Raw genomic sequence first — 24197 nt, forward strand, 5'->3', positions numbered from 1 at the left:
AGTGCAGGTTTATATCCAAGGGGTGGTTGGGGTTTAGTGATCATATAAATGCCACTCAGAGATGAGTGAGGCTGGTCACTCCCATCTTAAGTGTCAGGACCAACTTGCCTAGCCCCTGGCTCTTATGCTCCTCATGGAACATCGTAGGACTGGATGATGAATGGATGGATAAATGAAGAAAAAAGGAAGAAAAAGACACAAAACAGAAGCAGGAGAATAATGAATGAATGTGATGGTAAACAGGAAAAGCTTTCATCATCCCACTCCAAACTCAATGTCCCACATTCAGAAGGGATGGGGAGATCCAGAGTATGGCTCCTTTATCCTTCCACTACTGCTGAAAACTTAAATAATCTTATTCTGCGTACTGTCAAACCATTTCAGTATGGTAAGGGAAACCCCTGGCATCAAGAGGGTTAAAAACTGACCTACTTATTCATTTCAACCAGGAGCTGTAGAGTGCTTCAGTAATTTTATTCTAGGTTTATTCAGCTAAGAAGAATCCCTAGAACATACATGATTTATTTCACTGGGATGCGAACCAAATATGAAAAGGGCTTCAATTAATCTCCCTCCCATTCTGTTGCACAGGAGGCATGAGGATGCTTGGCACACACACACACACACACACACACACACACACACACACACACACACACACACACACACACACACACACACACACACAGAAAAAAGGAGTGGTTTAATAGAAGGTGTATGATAGCAAAAAAAAGATAGAGGCTGGTCACTCCCATCTTATGGGTCAGGACCAACTTGCCTAGCCCCTGGCTTTTATGCTCCTCATGGGACATCGTAGGACTAGATGATGAATGGAACAATTGGAGAAAGAGAGGTAACAACAGAACAAAGGAAGAATATAAAAGAACTAGAAGCAATTACACAAGAATAGGTAGAGAGGAAGAAACGAATTTTGAAAAAGGTATAATAGACAAATGTAAGGATGAACCCAAACTGTTTTATAGATTTGTTAATGGCAAACTGAAACAAAAGGAAGGAATCACCAAACTGAAAGTAGAAGGAGAGGTATATAAAGATGCACCAATGCAAGCAGAAATAATGAACAAAAGTTTCCAGTCAGGTTTCACAAAAAGGGAAAGTGAGTTTGTGGAAGGGGAGGGAGTGACTAGAAATGTAGTGATAAAATATATAAAAGTGGGAGTGCAGGAAGTGTACAAATTACTGGAAACTCAAGATGTAAGGAAAGCCCCAGGACCAGATGGAATCTCTAACTGGGTACTGAAGAAATGCAGAAAACAACTGGCGGATAAGATTCACAGTTTAAATGTGTGTTCTCTGGAAGAGGGGAAAGTGCCTCAATAATGGAAGAGGGCAAATGTGGTACCAATTTATAAGGGAGGAAACAGGGAAGAACCCTGGAATTATAGACCAGTGTCCCTAACCAGCAGGGTCGCAAAAATGTGCGAAAAAATTCTGAAAGATAGATGGATAAAATATCTGAAAGAGATGAATATTTTGGCTGATAGTCAGTTTGGATTTAGAAGTGGAAGGTCATGTGTGTCCAACTTGTTGAGTTTTTACTCAAGAGTGATTGATGTGCTACAGGAGAGAGATGGTTGGGTGGACTGTCTGTATTTAGATTTGGAGGCCTTCGACGAGGTACCCCATAAGAGACTAATGTGGAAACTAGAGCATATAGGAGGACTGAAGGGGAACCTCCTGGAATGGATAGGAGACTTTTGAGAGACAGACAAATGAAGACAGCAATAAAGGATAGGATGTCTGGATGGAGGGAAGTAACAAGAGGAGTCCCACAGGGCTCAGTGTTGGCGCCAGTAATGTTCCTGATTTATGTAAATGATATGGTAGATGGAGTGAACAGTTATGCAAGTCTGTTTGCTGATGATGCAAAGATCATGAGGAAGGTAGAGGTTGAGAAGGATTGTAAAATGCTGCAGGAGGATCTGGATAGGATACACGATTGGAGCCGGATGTGGGAAATGAAATTCAATGCAAAGAAATGTAAAATATTGGAAATGGGTAAAAGTACCAAGAGGCCATCATTGAATTACCTGAAGGGTAATGAACCAATCACAAAAGCGAGAGAAGAGAAAGATTTGGGAGTGCTGGTCCAGGATAGTTTGTCACCTGAAAAACATGTTAACAAGGCAGTTAGAGAGACGTATAAACTCCTGACTAATATACGAGTAGCTTTTCATTATATGGATGAGATGATGAAAAAATTGATAGTGGCCATGATTCATCCCAGGTTAGAATATGCAGCAGTAGTGGAGTCTCCACACAAAAAGAAAGATACAAACAAGATTGAGAGAATACAAAGAACAGCAACCAAAATGGTCTCCAGTCTGGCAGATCTGTCGTATAGAAAGAGGTTGGAAAAGCTGGATTTGCCTTCCTTAGAAGAAAGGAGAAAGAGAGGAGACATGATTGCAGTGTTCAGGACCATGGTGGGAGTAGATAAAATTGACAAAGAAGATCTGTTTGTATGGGATAAGAGAGTAACATGAGGACACAGAATGAAACTCAAGAAACCAAGCTGCTTGAAGGATATCAAGAAATATAGTTTTCCTTATAGATGTATAGACCTGTGGAACAGTCTGGACAAAGAGATCGTCCAGTTTAAAAAACTTAAACGAGTTTCACTCTCATCTTAAATGTTGGGACCAACTGCCTAGCCCCGGGCTAGGCAGTTGCTCCTCATGGGGCAATGTAGGATTGGATGATGGATGGATGGATGTTTAGCTAAATTTGACTTATTGAGAAACAGAGATGGGACCCCATGAGTGTAGCTCATTTCCTGTATATCACAATTAGGTAAATATAATTAGGTAAATACACACACACACACACACACACACACACACACACACACACACACACACACAGAAAAGATGAGAAAGACTTGGGAGTGACTATTCAGGATGACTTGTCACCAGAAAATAATATAAACAAAAATCATTGGAGGAACTTACAGATTACTGACCAATATGAGAGTGGCTTTTAACTGTATGGACGAGAAAATGGTGAGGGAGTTGACAGCGACCATGATAAGACCAAGACTGGAGTATGCGGCTGTGGTATGGTCACCTCATTTGAAGATGCATGTTGATAAACTAGAGAGGGTTCAACGATGGCAACAAGGATAATACCATGCTTAAGGGAACTCACCTATGAGGAGAGATTGGAAAACCTGAAGTTACCAACACTGCGTGAGAGAAGTGAAAGAGGTGACTTGATCACAATATTTAGAAATGTAAGGGAATTGGAAAGGGTGGATAGAGAGGATCTTTTTGTGTTGGACGATGGAAGAACAAGAGGTCATAACTTCAAGTTGGGGAAAATTAGATGTCTTAATGATCTTAAAAGGTTCAGTTTCTCGAATAGAAGCATAAGTATTTGGAATGACTTAGACGAAGAGATAGTGTGGGCAAACAACATTCATGTGTTTAAAACAAGACTAGACAAAATGTAGATATGGAGACAGGATAACATGAGCTTAGCTCAATTCCTGTATACTACAAATAGGTAAATACATGCACACGCACACGCGCGCGCACACACACACACACACACACACACACACACACACAAACACAAACACACACTGGGAATTTGAGTCCTTTTCATTGTGATTCAAAATTTTTAAATTCTGACAGTAAATGGAAGAGATGAATATCCATCCATCCATCATCCAATCCTACATTGCCCCATGAGGAGCTTAGGAGCCTGGGGCTAGGCAGTTGGTCCCGACATTTAAGATGAGAGTGACCAGCCTCATTCATCCCTGAGTGGCATTACATGAGCAATCAACCCTAACCATCCCTTGGATATAAACCTTCACCGGCTCAATCCAATTGGAGCACAATAATTACCCACTAAACCACCAGGCGGCAAAATTTGGTTATATGGTTAACACCCAGCCTAGTAAATGGTTTCCTGGTGCACAAGAAACCATTTGGCTTGTCACTCAGTGTAGAGTCACCCACAAGCTGAAGGAAGTGGAAAGAATGTAGGAAAGAAAGACAGAAGAAGGAGTGTAAAGTCACCTGTAGGCAGAAGGACAAGGAAAGAATGAAGGAAAGAAAGACAGAAGAGAATGGAAGGAAAGAAGGATGGAGAGGAAAGGGCAGACACCCAAGAGCAGCACTACATCAAGTGAGTGGATAGTGAGTGCCCCCACCTACCACAGATGAGATGAATATACAAAATAAAACTTGATTCTAATGGTCCAAAGAATAATTCAACACTTGGCTAGATGTACCTATTGAAAATCCTCTTTGGAAAGCAGTCAGCTGGTTCCTTGGTGATGGCCTCCACTCGTCTGAACCTGGGGTCATCATCATCCTTGACACCACTAGTGATGGTGCCCACATAGCTCACCACAGCACTCCAGCTCTGGGTCTTGTTTAATGCACATGGAAGCTCCTTCTTTACCGTCTGGGAAAATAAGCAGGAATGTGAAAGGTACAAAGGAAATATATCAGTACACGCAGTGCAGCAAATCTTCCCAACTCTAGGGTAAAAGGGAGAGGTGCCTGTCTCAAACACCAATACCTAGTCACCTTAGCAGATTCATGTTCATATTGCTACTGAAAAAGGAGGGTTTTTACTCTGAGCTGGGTTACAACTTCTTGGAGATATGACATACAATATGACAGAAAGAGAAGAAAAATTAAAAGGGTGAGAAAGGTGGGAGACAAGATACTATAAAGCAGTCTTATTTGTGTCAACTCATCCCTGATCACACAGGTCAAATGAAAAAAATTTACGTTTTTACAGAAATAACTGTCAAACTATTTCTTATGTAGGACACTTACACCACACACATACTGACAAGACTGAATTGTATACTGTATCACACCATTAAGTAACAAAAGAAAAATTAATTTTTGTACTTTTATCTTTTTTCAAAGAAGCAAATATCAATACACCCTGTCCCGAAGTCCATGAAATGGAGATCTATGATTCGCATGCTGAATTATTCTGCAACTGCTGACAGTTCATTAAAAATTAATAAAAAAATAAAAAAATAAATAAAAATTAATATAAAAATTAAATAGATTTCGAATCCCTGGAGCAGAGGTCCATACATCAGAAAATAGGAAAGCTGTTCCATACTATGTTCCACTGTGAATCTAATTTGCTCTGCAAGTAAGCCGCCGTAATTCGGAAATTTAATGTTGTCGCCATCTTAACTATATGAGATGAAACTGGAGAATTTACATCTGACCATCTAGCTGATGATGGTAAGCATTCACAACTATGAATACGCTTCTTGTGTGTGTGTGTGTGTGTGTGTGTGTGTGTGTGTATATATATATATATATATATATATATATATATACAGTAACCTCTCAAATAACGAGAGGGTTAGGTTCCTGGAGAGGTCGCGTTAGTTAAAAACGCATTTTTTAAAACATAATTTTCCCATAAGAAACAATGGTAATATTGGGGGTTACATTCCTGGACTCTGGGAAAGTCTACCCATTTCGGGGGAGTTATGCTACTCTAAACTTCTATCTATCTATCTATCAATTGCCAGACGCCTCAATCCCATTTGGGGTGGCCACAAACAAATCGCCTACACGACGCCCTGTCCCCCGCCATTTCACTGCCCTGCTCCCAACTCACACTCCCCTCTTTCATATACCTCTCCACCCCATCCCTCCATCTCATCCTCGGCCTCCCCTTCCCTCTTCCCCCCTCCACCTCACTCACATATACTCTTCGTCAGTCTCTCAATCGGTAGAGAGGTGGCCTGCAGTTCTAACGGACCCAGGTTCGAATCCCAGCTGGGGCAGGGAACAGTTTAAGGATTTGAATTTCATTAAATCAGGCTTTACTGATCTACCAGGAGACCCGCCGACATATCGTAAAAATACCCCCGCTAATACCAATACACCAGTCCTGTATGAGGCAGCCCTAGCATGTATTCAATATGGACGGTGGGTGTTAGCGCCGAAGTGGTGACATGTAGTGGTGTATGGTATGTAGGAGGACTGCTTGGCCTTGATAGCAGGCTGTGAAGCCTATGCCCAGAGTTGGACACACACACACACGCGGAAAAAAAAAAAAAAAAAAAAAAAAAAAAAAAAAAAAAACATGGCCAAACCACCTCAGTGTGTTCCTCATAACGCTTCCTATCACATCCAATCCACACCACAATGCTCCTTTATATCCTCATTCGTCAGCCTGTCTCTCCATGTGACTCCACAGACTCCTCTTAAATAACTCATTTCCACTGCTCTCACTCTTGACTTGTGTCCTTCCAACAACGTCCAAGCTTCACTTCCATACGTTAGAGTTGGTATCACAATACTGTCATGTAGTAACTTTTTCACTTCCATGCTCACTTCCCTGTTTCTTATCACTGCTTTCAAAGAACCAGCAACCTTTCTTCCCTGCTGTACCCTTTCAAGCACTTCACCCTCCAAATCTCCATCCTTACTCATCACATTACCCAAGTACTTAAACATACTCACATTTTCCAATTCCTCACCATCCAACCTCATTGTACATTCACTGACTTCAACTCTCTCAAAGACCATCACTTTACTCTTCCTTACATTCACCTTTAGATTCCGTTTCTTACACACTCTCCCAAACTCATCCACCAAGCCTTGCAGCTCCCTTTCGTCTTCACTCAACAACACAGTATCATCTGCAAACAACAGTACAGGGAGTTTCCAAACACTATCCTCTCTCACCAGGGCCACTCCAACATCCACTACCCTACCTTGTACCTCTTTTATTGCAAGCAACAATATTAATTTGAGGGAAAATCCATGTAAAAAACAATAACAGTAAATTTGGGGAGAAATAAACAACATTTAAGCCCTAGCTGGGCCGAAGCATTGTGTACTTCTCCCCAAATACATACCGTTTTCGTTTTTTACGTGGATTTTCTTTCAATTCTGCTTTATTCACAGCATTGTGAAAGTTCCTCAACATTATTAATGCATTAGTAGGTCATAAAAACACTTCAGTAGAAGTAACATTTTCATTACAGTAAGTAGGTCACAAACAATAACAACACAGCCTCACTTCGTCTGTGCATCAGTCGTCGTTTGCTGCTGTCCCTCCTCATCCCGCTACCCCACCTCCCGCTGCTCCCCACCCTAAATTTGTTGTCCCTCCTAGCTCTGCTGTCCTTCCTCTTCCTCTTCCTCTGACTCCCGTGCTACTGGTCATGAAGATAACTCCCTTAAGTTTTCTGTTTTCTTCATAAAGAACTGCTCTATCTTGGTGTGAATGGTTTTCTTCTTTCTGTTCTGCAGTATCAAGTTGTAACAATTTAGATCTGCCATCACTTTCCTAGCCAAATTTTGACCAAAAATGAGCCAAATTGCTCAGAATGGGGCCAAACTTCATTTTCGAATATTATAGTTTGAATAAAACCAGTTTAAGCAACAGACAAATAAAAAATTGTATTTATGCATAAACTGCCACACACGGTCTATCAGTTTTGGACTGTCCAAGGCGCGCGCGGCTAATATGAAACCATCACGTACGTGTAAAGTTGCGTTAAATCGAGAAACCCTTGTTAGTTAAACATATCTCCTTCAACATTTGCTTATGTTAAAACGAAAAAGCGTTTTTTAAACTCATGTTAGTTGAGAGGTTAATGTATATATATATATATATATATATATATATACAGTATATATATACCTAGGTCCCAATTAACGCGCCTCTATGGTGGATGTGTGAGCACGCACTATTTGATATCGCACTAATTGAAACACATAACTTATGGGGAAAAATTCATTTGGTGAATGAGTGACTCCAACTTTAGGAGTTAAACTTTTAAACACTGACAATTACCCTAGTACTAAATAATAGTAAACGTACATACACGCCCACGTGTACACACACCCTCGATGAGCTGGTCTAAACTAGTTTGCTGCCCTCCTACTCTCTCAATCTCTCTCGTAAAAAATATGAAGCAATATGCATACAAATCGCACTAAAATCATACTAGAGTGGCTGAAAGTGTTATTTTATATTATACTGTGAATTACTGCTTTGAGAGGAATGGAGTCACAGAGTGTGCAGTGAGGTTGGATGGTGAGGATATGGAGAATGTGAGTGCATTCAAGTACTTGGGTAGTTTGATGAGTAAGGATGGAACTTTGGGGGATGAAGTACGTGAAAGGGTACAGCAGGGAAGGAAGGTTGTTGGCACACTGAAAGCAGTGATGAGAAATAGGGAGGTGAGTATGGAAGTTAAGAAGTCACTGCATGATGGTATTGTGATCCCTACCCTGACGTATGGAAGCGAGGCGTGGACCTTGCAAGAGGGGAACAAGTCAAGAGTGAGAGCAGTGGAAATGAGTTACTTGAAAGGAGCATGTGGAGTGACATGGAGGGACAGGTTGACGAATGAAGAAGTGAAGGAACGTTGTGGGGTAGATGTGGATGTGGTTGAAAAGATTAGGAGAAATACACTGAGGTGGTTTGGACATGTGGAGAGGATGGAGAATGAAAGACTGACTAAGAGGGTGTATGTAGGTGAGGTGGAGGGAGGGAGAGGGAGGGGTAGACCGAGGATGAGGTGGAGGGATGGAGTTGAGAGGTATATGAGGGAGGGGGGGGTGAGTTGGGGGGAGGGGAGTCAAATGGTGGGTGACAGAGTGACTTGGAGGCGTTTTGTCTGCGGCCACCCTTTGCGGGATTAGGGCGTCAGGCTATAGATAGATAGATAGATAGAATTACTGTGATAAAATACAAGTGATTAGGTGATATTTTTGCTATAATCAAAGAAGTCATATGCTAAGAGCATTAGCAAGCGAACATTTTTGCGGCTGCAAACTGTGCAGCTATTCAATTAAATAACTCGTGACATAATATCAATGAGTTTTATGAAAGTAAGTGGTAATAAAAGTCATTCATGAATTTTTATAAAGTTTGTAATGATTTTCCTCTTAACACTAGTTTTGCTAAAATCTAGCGTAAACATTGGATTATCGTAATAAAACCATATGAGACAGGCTAGAAGTATTTTTTGTTTTATTTATTATCATTATTACCTCCCTTTCCTTGGGGGAAGCAGCCTAGGTATATAGATAGATAGATTATTGTAATTACTGTACTGTGATGAGGTAACGTGGAAGGAATCCTAATTTGTACGGAAAAAAATCTTGTGGTTTGGTGGAAATATCCACCTCACTGGGGTCTTTCCGGTGTCAGACGATCACAACACACCTTGTATTCTCTCAAATCGTTCTCCGGGCTTGGAGTGCATACGGACATGCAGTTTGTTGCTAACGATAGTAGAAAGATTGAAGCTTGGCTGACAAGAATATTAGCTCTTAAGATTAAGGATAAGTGGGATAAAACACGAGTTGAAAACACACCATTTTTTCCCCATTTCTTCTCACTGACCTGCAGCCAAAGGGTTAAGGCTTCTGCAGCAGCCAACATTCGGCTGATCTGCATTATGGAGAGTTCTCCTGGTGTTTCTGGTGCTGCCTCTTGTCTCACGTCCTGTAATGCATCCTCGATAGATGCTGCAGTAATCACATCTTCTGTGGTGGCTGCACCAACATTGTTGAGACGTTGTGGATATTAAGAGACAGCTCGCACTATTTGATCACGCGCTAATTGGGACCCTGGTGTGTATATATATATATATATATATATATATATATAAGCCTTTATGTTGTTTTATTTATTTACATCTACGCTCATCATCCGATTTATAAAGGTAAATACACAGACAGTCATAATATGAAAAAGTTATTTTTTGATTATGACTGAATGTTTACACAGCCAAAAGTAAGACCTATCTTGTATTTCCTTGCTTCTAGCATCAAAAGAGGGTAAATACTTCCACTGGTGGTAAATATGATCATTAGGCATTTATTGTATTACTTCAGTTTCGTTCTTTCTTTTTTCTTCCAAATACTTGTCAACTTGGCAACAAACCTTTATTTCTTCACTGATTCATTCCAAACCTGGCATAACTGTTCCTTAGTCCAATACCCCCAAGACTCCATTTTCATTTCTTTTATTTAGGACTTCTAGATATTTTTCGTAAGGTCAGACATCAGGCCATATAAACACTCAAATTTGGGGATCCTATGTTCCTGTATGTTAATTAGTCATCATAATTATCATGGCAATTAACACAAACGTATACATGTCAGTGTACTGTAGCTGTGTAGAGACCCTCTTGCAATTCCTTGAAATGCTGGCAATCTTTAAATGATGTGCAGAATTACCCTCTTATTAATTTATATTGCTAAATTATCCATATGTCTAGTAATGCCATGAACAAAATTAATTGTGTATGAACCAAAGGAACTCCCAGCACTAAAAGTGAGAGAAAACTTCCACTGTACATGTTCCTGGGCCTTGTAAATGTTCCATTTATTGAAATTTACTACCCTCTTACAATTCCTTGGAAATGCTGGCAATCTTTAAATGCTATGTAGAATTACCCTCTTACAAATTTACATGGCTAAATTATGTATAGGTCTAGTAATGCCATGAACAAAATTTACTGTGTATGAACTAAACGAACTCCCAGCACCAAAAGTGAGAGAAAACTACCACCGTACATGTTCCTAGGCTGTGTAAATGTTCCATTTATTGATATTTACTATTATTAGTACAACACTTACAACCACAGTACAGGTACTAGTAATACTGTAAAAGTCCTCCAATCCAACCAACAATAATCCGAAAATCCCAATACTCTGAATTTGTCAAGGCAAAATTTTTTGAAATTTTCTGGTCTTTTTTCAAATTTTTCTGGCCATTACCTAAGGATTTATCTGGTTTGGACTTGTCCTTGGACTTGGATGTACCTGCCTGCAACTATTCATCTACATTTCAATGCATTTCTGGTGAGTAGAACAATAACCCATATAATTTTAAGTAATTATTTAATGACCATGTACATATTTTTAATGTTTTCAAAGGGCCCTCCCAGTAGTCCGGAAAAAAAAAACAATATTGTGAGAGACCCTTGGTCCCCTGCGATTCAGATTACAGGACTTTTACTTTTTTTTCTGAGGAGTAGACTGCAGCACCAGTCGAGCAGGGCAGTACTCCCGAGGTGGATGGAAAGCTGATGACAGGGAGTGATGGAGCTCCCGTTTCATCAGCCCTCAGGACTAGTTCCTGACCATCCCCCTTTGCTGAACTTTTATAGTGTCTCAGTTACACAGAGAGTAGGCCAGCATGCTCTTCAACACAAATTTCTCTAACTATCTACACCAAACTACATGCACAGTACACACCACACTTCCTTTTCCAAAATTAAAAAAAAAAATCATGGCGTTTCATCACCCAGCCTTGGAGACCCCGGGGGGGGGTACCATAAATGCTCCCACCTTCTGCCCCTCTCCCGGTGACGACTCGAGGTGCCTGGAACCACTGTCTGACTCTCTTCTTCTTCATTTCTGCAACATTCGCGGCCTTTCCTCTAACTTTCGCTCTGTTGAGCATCACCTCTCCTCCTCTAAACCTCACCTTCTTCTTCTAACTGAGATTCAGCTGTCAGAGGCAACTGACAGCAAACCCTTATCTGTATCCTCCTACTTTCTCTATACTCATTTCAAAGCCAAAGGTGGCTGTTGTGTATATACAATATACGCAACGACTTATCTTGTTCTCGTGTTCCTGAACTCGATTCTTCTGAATTCTCTACACTCTGGCTTCGGCTTTCCTGTCATTCTCTGACTAAATATATCTGTGCTGTTTACTTATCACCTAATTCTACTGACTATCAAAAATTCTTCGACTATCTTGCTTCTACGATGGAACACATTCTATCCATTTCTCCTTTCTCTGAAATCTCCATTCTTGGAGATTTCAATGTTCACCACCACCTTAGGCTCTCCTCTCCTTTCACTGATCCACCTGGTGAACAAGCCTTCATCTTTTCTATCCTTAATGACCTAGAGCAGCTTGTACAGCACCCTACCCGTATCCCAGACCACCTTGGAGAGAGCTCCAACATACTTGACCTCATCCTTACAACTAATCCTTCTGCTTACTCTGTTAATCTTTTCTCTCCGTTGGGCTCCTCCAATCACAACCTTATCACCTTGACCTGTCCTATCACTCCGGTACGGCCTGTGGACTCTCCAGGGAAACGTTGTCTGTGGCATTTTGGAGCCGCAGATTGGGAGACCCTCAGGCAGTACTTCTTTGATTTTCCCTGGAATGATTATTCCTTCCATGGCTGGGAGCCATCTAAGTGTGCCTTGCACATTACGGAGGTTATTCTCTCGGGCATGGAAACATACATTCCTTTCTCATATCCTTTGACTAATGCAAGAAAGTCTTGGTTTAATCACGCTTGTTTTAATGCTGTCCGCAACAAGGAGAGGGCCAACAAAAGGTACCGGAGCTAACCCACCCTTGAATCACATCATCTTTACGTTTCTGCCCGGAATCGTGCAAAGTCTGTTCTTCGCTCTGCTTAAAATAATTTCATCCGTGCTAAATGCTCTCAACTCTCAACCTCAAATTCTTCCCGCTCCTTCTGGCACCTTGTCAAAAACCTTTCTAACAACATTACCTCATCATCCTTCCCTCCTCTTTTCTACTCTGATGGTTCTGTAGCTATTTCTTCTACTGATGAAGCAGATCTCTTCGCACAGACTTTCTCCTCCAATTCCACCTTATAGACGATTCCGGTGCTGTTCCTCCATCACTTCCTGCCTCTGACTTCCTCATGGCTGACATTAAAATTTCTTCAGCTGATGTATTCTGCCATCACTGGCCTCAATACTAATAAGGCATATGGGCCTGATGGAGTCCCTCCTGTTGCTCTCAAAAACTGTGCTTCTGTGCTTACACCCTGCCTAGGCAAACTCTTTCGCCTTTGTCTGTCAACTTGTACCTTTCCTTCTTGCTGGAGCTCTAATTCAGCCAGTCCCAAAGAAGGGTGACCACTTCCAACCCTCCAACTATCGTCCAATTGCTTTAACGTCCTGTATTTCAAAAGTTTTCGAGTCAATTCTCAATAGAAAAATTTTAAGGCATCTTTCCTATCACAACCTTCTTTCTGATCATCAGTACGGGTTCCATCAGGGATGCTCCACTGGTGATCTTCTCACCTACCTTTCAGACTCCTGGTCATCCTCCTTTCGGGACTTTGGTGAAAGCTTTGCCATTGCACTTGACATCTCAAAGGCTTTCGATCGAGTCTGGCAAAAATCTTTAATTTCCAAACTGCTCTCTTACGGTTTCTATCCTTCTATCTGTGCCTTCATCGCTAGCTTCCTTTCTGGTTGTTCTATAGCCGCTGTTGTAGACAGCCATCGTTCTTCTCCTAGATCTATCAACAGTGGTGTTCCTCAGGGCTCTGTCCTATCACCAACTCTCTTCCTTTTATTCATCAATGACCTTCTAAGCTGTACACTTAACCCTATCCACTCATACGCCGATGACTCCACCCTTCACCTTTCCATTCGGTTCTCGCAACGTCCATCTCAGCAGTTACTTCAACAAACAAGGGATTAGGCTATGGCACACCTAATGTCTGACTTGGCTCGTACCTCTGACTGGGGTAAAAATAATCTTGTTGTTTTTAATGCATCTAAGACTCAGTTCTTACACCTGTCAACCCGTCAAAATCTTCGACAGGTATACCCACTAATGTCTAATAATATTCAGCTTAATCCTGCATCATCCTTGAACATGCTTGGGGTTTCATTTACTCGGGACTTATCTTGGAAAGATCATATTACATCTCTTGTAAAATCTGCTTCCAAGAGATTCGGTGTGCAAAGCCGACTGCGTTCTTTCTTTACCCCTGCACAATTGTTGACTCTATACAGGGGTATTATCTGCCCCTGTGTGGAGTACAACTCTCATGCGTGGGGAGGCTCCCCACATACAGCTCTTCTCAATAGGGTGGAGTCAAAGGCTTTTCATCTCATTAACTCTCCTACTCTTACTGACTCCCTTCAACCTCTGTCTCTTCGCTGCACTGTTGCATCATTATCTCTTTTCTATCGCTACTTTAATGGTCACTGCTCCTCTGAACTGTCTGCATGCATTCCTCCACCTCTACGACGGATGCGTAGCACCCGTCTAGCAGCAAACTCTCATCCCTTTTCTGTCCAACTCTCTAATGCAAGAGTTAACCGTTACTCCCAGTCCTTCATTTATGCAACAGGTCAACTCTGGAACTGTCTCCCTCTGTCTGTATATCCTGCTGCCTATGATCTCCAGTCTTTCAAACGAAGTGCGTCCATGTATCTCGAAATGAATGGATCTTGAACTTGGCTCTCTCTTGTATTCTGTTTTCTCTTGGAGGGAACTGTTATTGCGGGCTCATGGCCTTTGGTTCCCTCTTCCTCACATAAAAAAAAAAAAAAGTATCAATCAATACAGGTATCATGCTTCAAACTTGAATCACAGGGATGGAAATGGGTCGGGGAGGGAAAACTGAGAAACTGTAAAGGTTACCTGTTTCCCCTTCCCTAAGTTATCACCTTCTGTCTCTCTGATTTTGAGGATTGCTTCTTCCCATGCTCACCATAAACTTGTGTAGAGACCAGCATATGTTGTATGTAAACTATTGATTATAACTTCCATAAGTTACAGTACAGTATAGTACAAAATATACTCAACTCTGAAGGGACATAAAGGAAGGCAGCATTATAATGGAAATGAGAGTCCATTATTAAATATAAGACACGAAGGAGCACTGGAAGAGTGGAACATCCCCATCCACCAACTAGTCTCAGGGTCATATATTTTACTTTGCCCTGTGACTCTTACCTTGACATTTGACAGATTACTCTTCCACCAGCTCTGATTCACATCAGATCAAAATGGTTAGAGATACTTTTTTTATCACGGTTTCTGACTTTTGACTTTTCCCTGTGACTCTGACCCTTAACTGGGTGTTCTCAATATCAAATCTCTTTATCCGTTATTTAACCAAAACACTTCCACAAAGTTTTGTCTCCACTGGATAAAAGCTGTTTAAGCTGACTTTGCCAAGTGACCACGATCTCTGACAAACTGATCTCAAAAACAACTGATCAACCCCTTGGATGATCTGCAACCAATCCATCAAATTTTATCCACATCAAACAGAAAGCTGCTTTAGCTAAACTGTTCACACACATACATAATAGCTTGAAATCTGACTTTGTCCCGTGACCATGACCTTTGCCTGGTTGCTCGCAAATCTGAATCACTTAGTTCATGCCTGTCCATTAACCCTTCCACCAAGTTTGGTTCATATCAGATAGAAACTGTTTGAGTTAACCTTGCCATGTGACCTTGGCCTCTAACTTTTCCCTGTCCCTTTGCCCTTGCTGATTTGTCTCAAAATAGAATCCTTTTATTTTGGCCTCACTTTCAAGCTTTCCTCAAGGTTTGATCTAAATTGAATAAAAACTGTTGAGCTTGACCCTGCCATGTACTCTTGACCTTTGACCTTCTTATTCTAAAAAAATAAAAAAGTTTACTTCTTGGCTGACCTTTAACACTTCTACCAGGTTTGGTTAAAATCAGATCAAAACTGTTTAATTTATTCTGTTAACAAGAAACCACTACAGCCAACACAGGTAGACACTGTGTCTGGTTAGTGAGGCCTGTGATCGAACCACGTTAGAAGCCAAGATATGTGAGGGGATGTGACCTGAAAGTCTGTCGTTCGACTCCACCTTCATGAGAATTTCCTTTAAGGAGCACATGGGGGCTCAGTGGCAGAGTGCCTGACTCGAGACTAAAGAGTTGTGAGTTCGTGCTGCACCTGTGTAATCTGCCTTGCCGGGAGAGGCAGTCCGCTCCTGTTACCTAGCTGGTTGTAGCAACCGTGGCTCAGTGGGTTAGCGTTCTGACCAAAGGGTATGAGGCTCAAGTCCACCCAAGGGTCATTGGTAAACATCAGGAAGGACATCCAGTCATGAAGTGCTACACACTCAAAACCAAAAGTCCTCTATCCAGGGGCAACGCCTTAGCCCTTATCGAAAAAAAAGGGACATGGTGTAAAACTAAAAAAAAATTACATCCACGAACAGTACTTTGATTTTTAACCTTTGTTTCAAAATTGAATCACTTCATTTTTGTCTTACTCTCAACTTTTTCCCCAAGTTTAGTCAATTTTTTATACTGATTTTGCTATACCAACATTTGACCTAGCTCTGTGCCCTTGATCTCTGACCTGTTGCTCTAATTAACAATAGGTTTCCCTATGAGCTACTCCTCCACCCTCCCACTATGTGTGCACACATGCACACGCACATGAATGCATGCATGCATGTGCATGCACACATACACGCACGCATGCATGCGCACACGCACACACACACACACACACACACTCGCAAGTGAAATAAAACAGCTTAAATGAGAAAATAAGCAGTTGGAGGAGGACAGGGGCAAGATGAGATGTAAACTTGATGAGCATGAATATAAAACTAATATGCATGAGGAACACATCAAGGATATCCAACTCAACAGGAAGATAAAATAAGTTTTAAGGAGATTTTAGAACAACAGAAAGAGGAAAACCTGGAAAAGGTGGAGAAGGAAGTGGTGAAGGTATTAATAAGTAAAGAATCACTAGTCAGAGATGCAGAAGACAAGAAAAAATGTGTGATTATCTCAAGTTTGAAAGAAAACGATGTCAGTGAGGTCAGAAAGAGAAAGGGAAGAACTGAGAAGGGTGAAGGAAATACCGTAGTCAACAGTTATGGAAGGAAAGGACAAACCCAAAGAGGGGATTGAAGAAATGTTGAGAAAGGGAAGAACTGAGAAGGGCGAAGGAAGTACCGTAGTCAACAGTTATGGAAGGAAACGACAAAGCCCAAGAGGGGATTGAAGAAATGTTTAGGCTGAGAAAATATGTGGAGGGAGGGACAAGGCCACTAAAAGTAAAATTTCAATCTCAGGTCACAGTCAATGAAATAATCAACAAGACTTGGAAATTAACTGACAAGGAAGGATTTAAAAATATCTGGATAAAGAGAGAAGCAAATGAGGAAGACAGAGCTAGAATAAAGGAACTTGATAAGGACGCGAAGCAAAAAAAACGACCAGAAAACAGACGAAGAGAAGCCAGAGTTCAACTGAAGAGTTATGGATCAGAAACTGAGAAAGTGGTACCAAAGCAAAGAGAGAAAGAGAGAGAACACAATAAAAAAAAATGCAAAAGGACTGAAAGTGGCGTATCTTCTTTCACTAATCCACCTGGTGAACAAGCCTACATCTTCTCTACCCTTAACGACCTAGAGCAGCTTGTACAGCATGCTACTCGTATCCCTGACCGCCTTGGAGAGAGCTCCAACATACTTGACCTCTTCCTTACAACTAATCCTTCTGCTTACACTGTTAATCTTTCCTCTCTGTTGGGCTCTTCCAATCACAACCTTATTGCCCTAACCTGTCCTATCGCTCCAGTATGGCCTGTGGACTCTCCAAAGAAATGTCAATTGTAGCACCTCGGAGCTGCAGCTTGGGAGGCCCTCAGGCAGTACTTCTTTGATTTTCCCTGGAATGATTATTGCTTCCATGGCCAGGAGCCACCTGAGTGTGCCTTGCACATTACGGAGGTTATTCTTTCAGACATGGAAGCATACATTCCCTTCTCACATCCTTTGACTAATGAAAGAAAGCCTTGTTTTAATCACGCTTCTTCTAAAGCTGTCCACAACAAGGAGAGGGCCTATAAAAGGTACCAGAGCCAACCCATCCCTGAATCACAACTTGTTTATGTTTCTGCCCAGAATCGTGCTAATCTGTTCTTCACTCTGCTAAAATTAATTTCATCTGTACTAAATGCTCTCAACTCTCCAAATCAAATTCTTCCCGCTCCTTCTGGCACCTTGCCAAAAACCTTTCTAACGACTTTACCTCATCATCCTTCCCTCCACTTTTCTACTCTAGTGGCTCTGTAGCTATTTCTTCTACTGATAAACAGATCTGTTTGCTCGGACTTGGTCCTCCAGTTCCACCTTAGACGATTCTGGTGCTGTTCCTCCATCACTTCCCCCCTCTGACCTCCTCATGACTGACATTAAAATTTCTTCAGCTGATATATTTTCTGCCATCACTGGCCTCAATACTAACAAGGCATATGGGCCTGATGGGGTCCCTCCTGTTGTCCTCAAAAACTGTGCTTGCGCTTACACCCTGTCTAGGTAAACTCTATTGCCTTTGTCTTTCAACTTGTACCTTTCCTTCTTGCTGGAAGTTTGCCCTCATTCAGCCAGTCCCAAAGAAGGGTGACCATTCCCAACCCTCCAACTATCATCCAATTGCTTTAACATCCTGTGTCTCAGAAGTTTTTGAGTCTATTCTTAACAGAAAAATCTTAAGGCATCTTTCCTATCACGACATTCTTTCTGATCATCAGTAGGGGTTCCATCAGCAATGCTCCACTGGCGATCTTCTCACCTGCCTTTCAGACTCCTGGTCATCCTCCTTTCAGGACTTTGGTGGAAGCTTTGCCATTGCACTTGACATCTCAAAGGCTTTCGATTGAGTCTGGTATAAATCTATAATTTCCAAACTGCCTTCTTATGGTTTCTATCCTTCTATCTGTGCCTTCATCTCTAGCTTCCTTTCTGGTTGTTTTATAGTCGCTGTTGTAGATGGCCATCATTCTTCTAGATCTATCAACAGTGGTGTCCCTCAGGGCTCTGTCCTATCACCATCTCTCTTTCTTTTGTTCATCAATGACCTTCCAAGCTGTACATCTAATCCTATCCACTTGTACGCTGATGATTCCACCTTTCCATTCGGTTCCTGCAACGTCCATCTCAGCAGTTACTTCAACAAACAAGGGATAAGGCCAGGGCGCACCTAATGCCTGACTTGGCTCGTATCTCTGACTGGGGTAAAAAAATCTTGTTTTTAATGCATCAAAGACTCAGTTTGTTCACCTATCAACCCATTAAAATCTTCCACAGGAGTACCCACTATTGTTTAACCCCTTAACCGCGGGGCGTCACTTTCGTGACGCTCGGCTACAATGGATCATACAGCGGGGCGTCACTTTTGTGATTCTGTGTTATTTTGAATTATCCCGGGCTCTCAAGTGGTGGCTTGTATCATATATCAGTCCTGCCAATGTCCAACACTAGTCAGCACTCCAAATCTCATCTGTACTCCCATCCATTGTTGACATTTTAGCTATTTTACCCCCTTCCTGACTCCCCTCCCTACCTGCCCTCCATTACCCTCTCCTCTCACCTCCCACGCCGCGCTGCGCTACGGAAATTTCCCCCTTCTCTTTCCACAGATTTCATCCATTGAAATAAGCCCTATGCCCTATATTTTTACCCAATAATATATACCAAAAAAAAAAAGGTAAGTGATAGTGTTATACTCCAGAAATTGCCTAATTATCACCTAACAACACCTCACGTGCATTCATTCGCTACATTACCACGGTAATTTCCCCTTTGATTTATGCCTTGTAATCGATGTCTGTAATAAAAAAATATATCAGAAAGGAAGGGAGAATCCTAATTGACATTTACATTCACCTGGAACTACCTATTTCTTTATTTATTGCCGAGATTTTCTACCTATAAAAAATTAGCATGTAAGTTAGCAGCAGTAAGCCTAAAGTGTCATTGTCAACCCTTCCCTTCTCAGATAATTTACCCCCTTCGTGACTCCCCTCCCTACCTGCCCTCCATTACCCTCTCCTCTCACCTCCCACGCTGCGCTGCGCTACGGAAATTTCCCCCTTCTTTTTCCACAGATTTCATCCATTGAAATAAGCCCTATGCCCAATATTTTTACCCAATAATATATACCAAAAAAAAAACAGGTAAGTGATAGTGTTATACTCCAGAAATTGCCTAATTATCACCCGACAAAACCTCACGTGCATTCATTCGCTACATTACCACGGTAATTTCCCCTTTGATTTATGCCTTGTAATCGATGTCTGTAATAAAAATATATATCAGAAAGGAAGGGAGAATCCTAATTGACATTTACATTCACCTGGAACTACCTATTTCTTTATTTATTGCCGAGATTTTCTACCTATAAAAAATTAGCCTGTAAGTTAGCAGCAGTCAGCCTAAAGTGTCATTGTCAACCCTTCCCTTTTCAGATAAGCCGCGGCATTTAGTTCCTTGTCCTCCACTGCAGAGACAACATGTCGCACTCGCGCCCCGCCATTCCTGCCACATCTGCGCCCATTGCAAAGGGCCCCGTGACCTCTACCCCCAAGAAAAGTGTTGAGGCAAGCAGGAAAGGCCTCAGTGACTCTGCAGTGGCACGAGAACTTGCTGAATTGTCGATGATAATAATGGACAGCGATTTTGACGATTCCGGTGAATCGTGTGATGAGCCGGGTGAAGTTATCGCGCCAGAAACAGCGACAACAAGTGCTCCTACCAGTGAATCTGTGTCTAGCTCCAAGGGAAAGGAGCCTTTAGTGCAGGAAGGATAAGAATTTGGGAAGGGAGTGAAAAGGCGGCGTGTTAGCCCCAGAACAATGCCCCCACGTGACCCAGCCCGCCATGAGTCACGAGAGCATTCACCTCCCCGTTCCCCAAGCTCCGCTTTACTCATCTCGTCATCATCGTCGGCTGAGTTATCTCCGGAGTCTTCGTCGTCGGAGTCACCACCAGCATCAACAGTGAAGGCCGGCCGTAGAGGTAGAGGTAGATCTAAGAGAGTGAGAAGTAGTGTAGCTAGTAGGGTAAGGGCTGCTAGTGCTGTACGGCAACCTAGGGTCAGTGCGAGTGACCTTGACCGAGATAAGCCTCCCTCTCAGCCAACCTCCACCACCACCACCACCACCATCCCTCCACCGCCACGCCAGGGAATCCTGGACGCCTTCGCGTGGACGGAAGGGTCAGATTTTGTCCCCGAAAACCTGGTTTTCGATGAGAGCTCGTCAGGAGTTCAGCCTGCCTTCACTATGGACGAAAATGCTGAGTGTGTCGACTACCTTTTGGCCTTCCTAGATGACGAAGTCATGCAGCACATATGTGATGAGACCAACAGGTTCGAATCACAACGTGCTGCTAGTGGTACAGGTGCAGCCAAGATGCAACAGTGGACCATGCTGGGAGTGCAGGAGCTGTATGTGTTCTTTGCCCTCATGCTTCTTATGCCACACTCCAAGAAGCATGAGTTGGAAGAATACTGGTCCATGGACCCCTTACTACCCTCACCGACCTTCAACAAGTACATGGCCAGAGATCGCTTCCGGAACATCATGGGAAACCTGCACGTTGCCGATAATGATGTACCTTCCCAAACCGACCCACTCTGGAAGATCCGGGAGATTCTGAACAGAATGAAGGATAAGTTCATGTCATTCTTCCACCCATTTCAGAAGGTTGTCATTGATGAGTCCTTGGTTCTGTTCAGAGGACGTCTTCGGTTTGTCCAGTACATTCCAAGCAAACGCCATCGCTTTGGAATTAAGTTCTTTGTACTGTGCGACTGTAAGATGGGGTACATCCTTGACTTCGTCATATATTCAGCCAGCACTGTCGATCTCGATAAAACACACCCCCTTGGCTTCTCAGGCTGTGTAGTGAAAGTGCTCCTAGAAAAGTATTTTGGTGGGAATCATGTGCTGTATACAGACAACTACTATACAGCACCAAAACTTGCCAAATACCTTTCTGAGCACGGCATTGGCTCCTGCGGCACTGTGAAAAGTAATCGTGCCAACTTCCCCAAATTCCCAGAGGCGGGAAACTCGCAGTGAGGAGACGTGCACCTACGCAAGTCTGAGAAGATGCTGGCAATACGGTGGCATGACAAGAGAGTCGTGCACATGCTCACCACCGTACATAAGGGGGAGATGAGAGACAGTGGGAAGGTCGACCGTAGGACAGGCGAACCTGTGATGAAACCTGATGCTGTGTTGGACTATAATATAAACATGCGGCTGGTGGACAAGTCCGACATGATGATTGGTGAGATCGACTGCCTCAGGAAGAATACTAGGTGGTACAGGAAAGTTTTTCTGCATCTCATAGATATGACGATGCTGAACGCCTTCATCCTGTACAAGATGAAGGTAAAGCCACCCAAGTCCTTCTCCCTGAGGTTGTTCGCCAGGACTTGTGTCCAGCAGCTGCTGGAAAAATATGGTAAGGTGCAAGCAGCAACTCCAAGGCGCCATCCAGTTACACTTCCCGACCGACTTGAGCAGAGGGGGTATATGGATCGGCACAGACTTGAGCTAATGCCTGCCACAGGGAAAAGGAAGGCTGCGATTCGCAGGTGTCAGGTATGTGCGCATACCACACGCCGCACACCTGAGCATAAACGCACCTCTTGGCAGTGCGCTGAATGCCAGGTTCCCCTGTGTGTAACCTGCTTCTTCAATTATCACAGCCAGAAGCAGTTCTAACAGTGCAAGTGTGGAAACAGAATTATTTGAAAATAATGTGTAAATAATGTGTAAATAGCAGGTGAAAGCAATGGATGTTCAGTTCATATGATTGAACAGTGTATTATAGTTTCATCTTACTGAAAGTGACAGTGAATAACATATTGTAAGTAAAATAGAAGGGTAAATATTGAAAATAGAATAGAAAATGTAAATAGTAATGTAAGTAATTAGTAATATAAGAATATGAGTACAAATAATTTATGTTATAACAGTGAGAGTGAATCCGTGGCTCTCTACATATTTTACTGACTGAAAAGTAGAATGACTTCAGTGACAATAAAATAATACGACTGAAGGAAACTTATGGAGAAAGACTCCAGATATATATAAGTGTGATATAGTAATAGAAATATAAAGTGTGAGGGGTTTTATGAATAATAAATGACAGAGTGCCTAGAGCGAACTAGCGCAAGTGCGGCGATCAGACGCGCTAGTAATTTCCATTGCTTTCACACTGTTTTTTTTTTAGTATGGATCCCAAACTACTTGAAAATGGTAGAATAGTGTTTATAGTGTTTGTATCTGGCTGTGGTAATCATATAACGGGTTGTCGGGAAGTGTAAAGTGGAGACTTAGTTACCCTACTTCAGAGGTCTCCACAAGTCCTACGGAAACTGACGAAGGCTCAACAATCATTCCAGGAGAAAGCTGAAGGTATGTGCTATAAGCATATATAATTTTATTATTCTAGGACTAATAATTGATTTTTAGCAAATATTTTTTGAGAGTCTGTCGGAGCCCAAATAACGCCGCGGGACACGCAAGTAATTGGTAAACAAGCCCGTGGTGTAGGGGTTAATAATATTCAGCTCAATCCTGCATCATCCTTGAACATGCCTGGGGTTTCATTCACTCAGGACTTATCCTGGAAAGATCATATTACATCTCTTGTAAAATCTGCTTCCAAGAGATTAGGTGTGCTAAGCTGACACTGTATCTTCTTTACCCATGCACAGTTGCTGACTTTATACACGGGTTTTATTTCCCCCTGTTTAGAGTACAACTGTCATGTGTGGGAAGGCTCCTCACATACAGCTCTTCTCAATAGGGTGGAGTCAATGTTTTTTTGTCTCACTAACTTTCCTCCTCTTACTGGCTCCCTTCAACCTCTGTCTCTTCGCTGCACCGTTGCATCTTTATCTCTTTTCTATCACTACTTCAATGGTCACTGCTCCTCTGAACTATCTGCCTGCATCCCTCTACCTCTACGATGGCCGCGTAGCACCCATCTAGCAACAAACTTTCATTCCTTTTCTGTCCAACTCTCTATTGCAAGAGTTAACCACTACTCCCAGTCCTTCATTTATGCAACAGGTCAACTCTGGAACAGTCTCCCTTTGCTTCTATTTCCTGCTTCCTATGATCTCGTCTTTCAAACGCAGTGTGTCCAGGCATCTCGAATTGATCGGATCATAAATTTGGCTCTCTTTTGTATTGTTTTTTTTTCTTGGAAGGAACAGTCTGCAAGATCCTGGCCTTTGGTTCCTTCATCTATCTATCTATCGCCAGATGCCATAATCCCGTAAGGGGTGGCAACAAAAGAATCGCCCCCATGTCGCTCTGTCCTCCGCCATTTCACTGCCTTGCTCCCAGCTCACACCCCCCTTCTCTCATATACCTCTCCACTCCATCCCTCCACCTCATCATTGGCATCCCCCTCCCCCTCCCCCCCCTCCACCTCACTCACATATACTCTCTTCATCAGTCTCTCACTCTCCATCCTCTCCACAAGGCCAAACCACCTTAATGTGTTTTTCCTAACGCTTAAGATCACATCCAAATCCACACCACAACACTCCTTCATTTCCTCATTGTCAGCCTGTCTCCATGTGACTCC

General features: G+C 42.4%; 1 protein-coding gene across 1 annotated transcript in view; it reads right to left on the bottom strand.

Moving 5' to 3' along the window:
* LOC145414591 (sodium channel protein 1 brain-like) overlaps nt 1-24197 on the bottom strand; it is a 1229691-nt gene that overhangs the window by 606511 nt on the left and 598983 nt on the right. Inside the window, exon 20 of the mRNA XM_080284113.1 lies at nt 4262-4437. Coding sequence (XP_080140239.1) covers nt 4262-4437 — 176 coding nt within the window. The remainder of the gene's footprint in view (nt 1-4261; nt 4438-24197) is intronic.

This window comes from Coenobita brevimanus, chromosome 100 (assembly GCF_032717465.1).
Source record: "Coenobita brevimanus isolate Jiangsu-jjx chromosome 100, ASM3271746v2, whole genome shotgun sequence".
Taxonomy (NCBI): domain Eukaryota; kingdom Metazoa; phylum Arthropoda; class Malacostraca; order Decapoda; family Coenobitidae; genus Coenobita; species Coenobita brevimanus.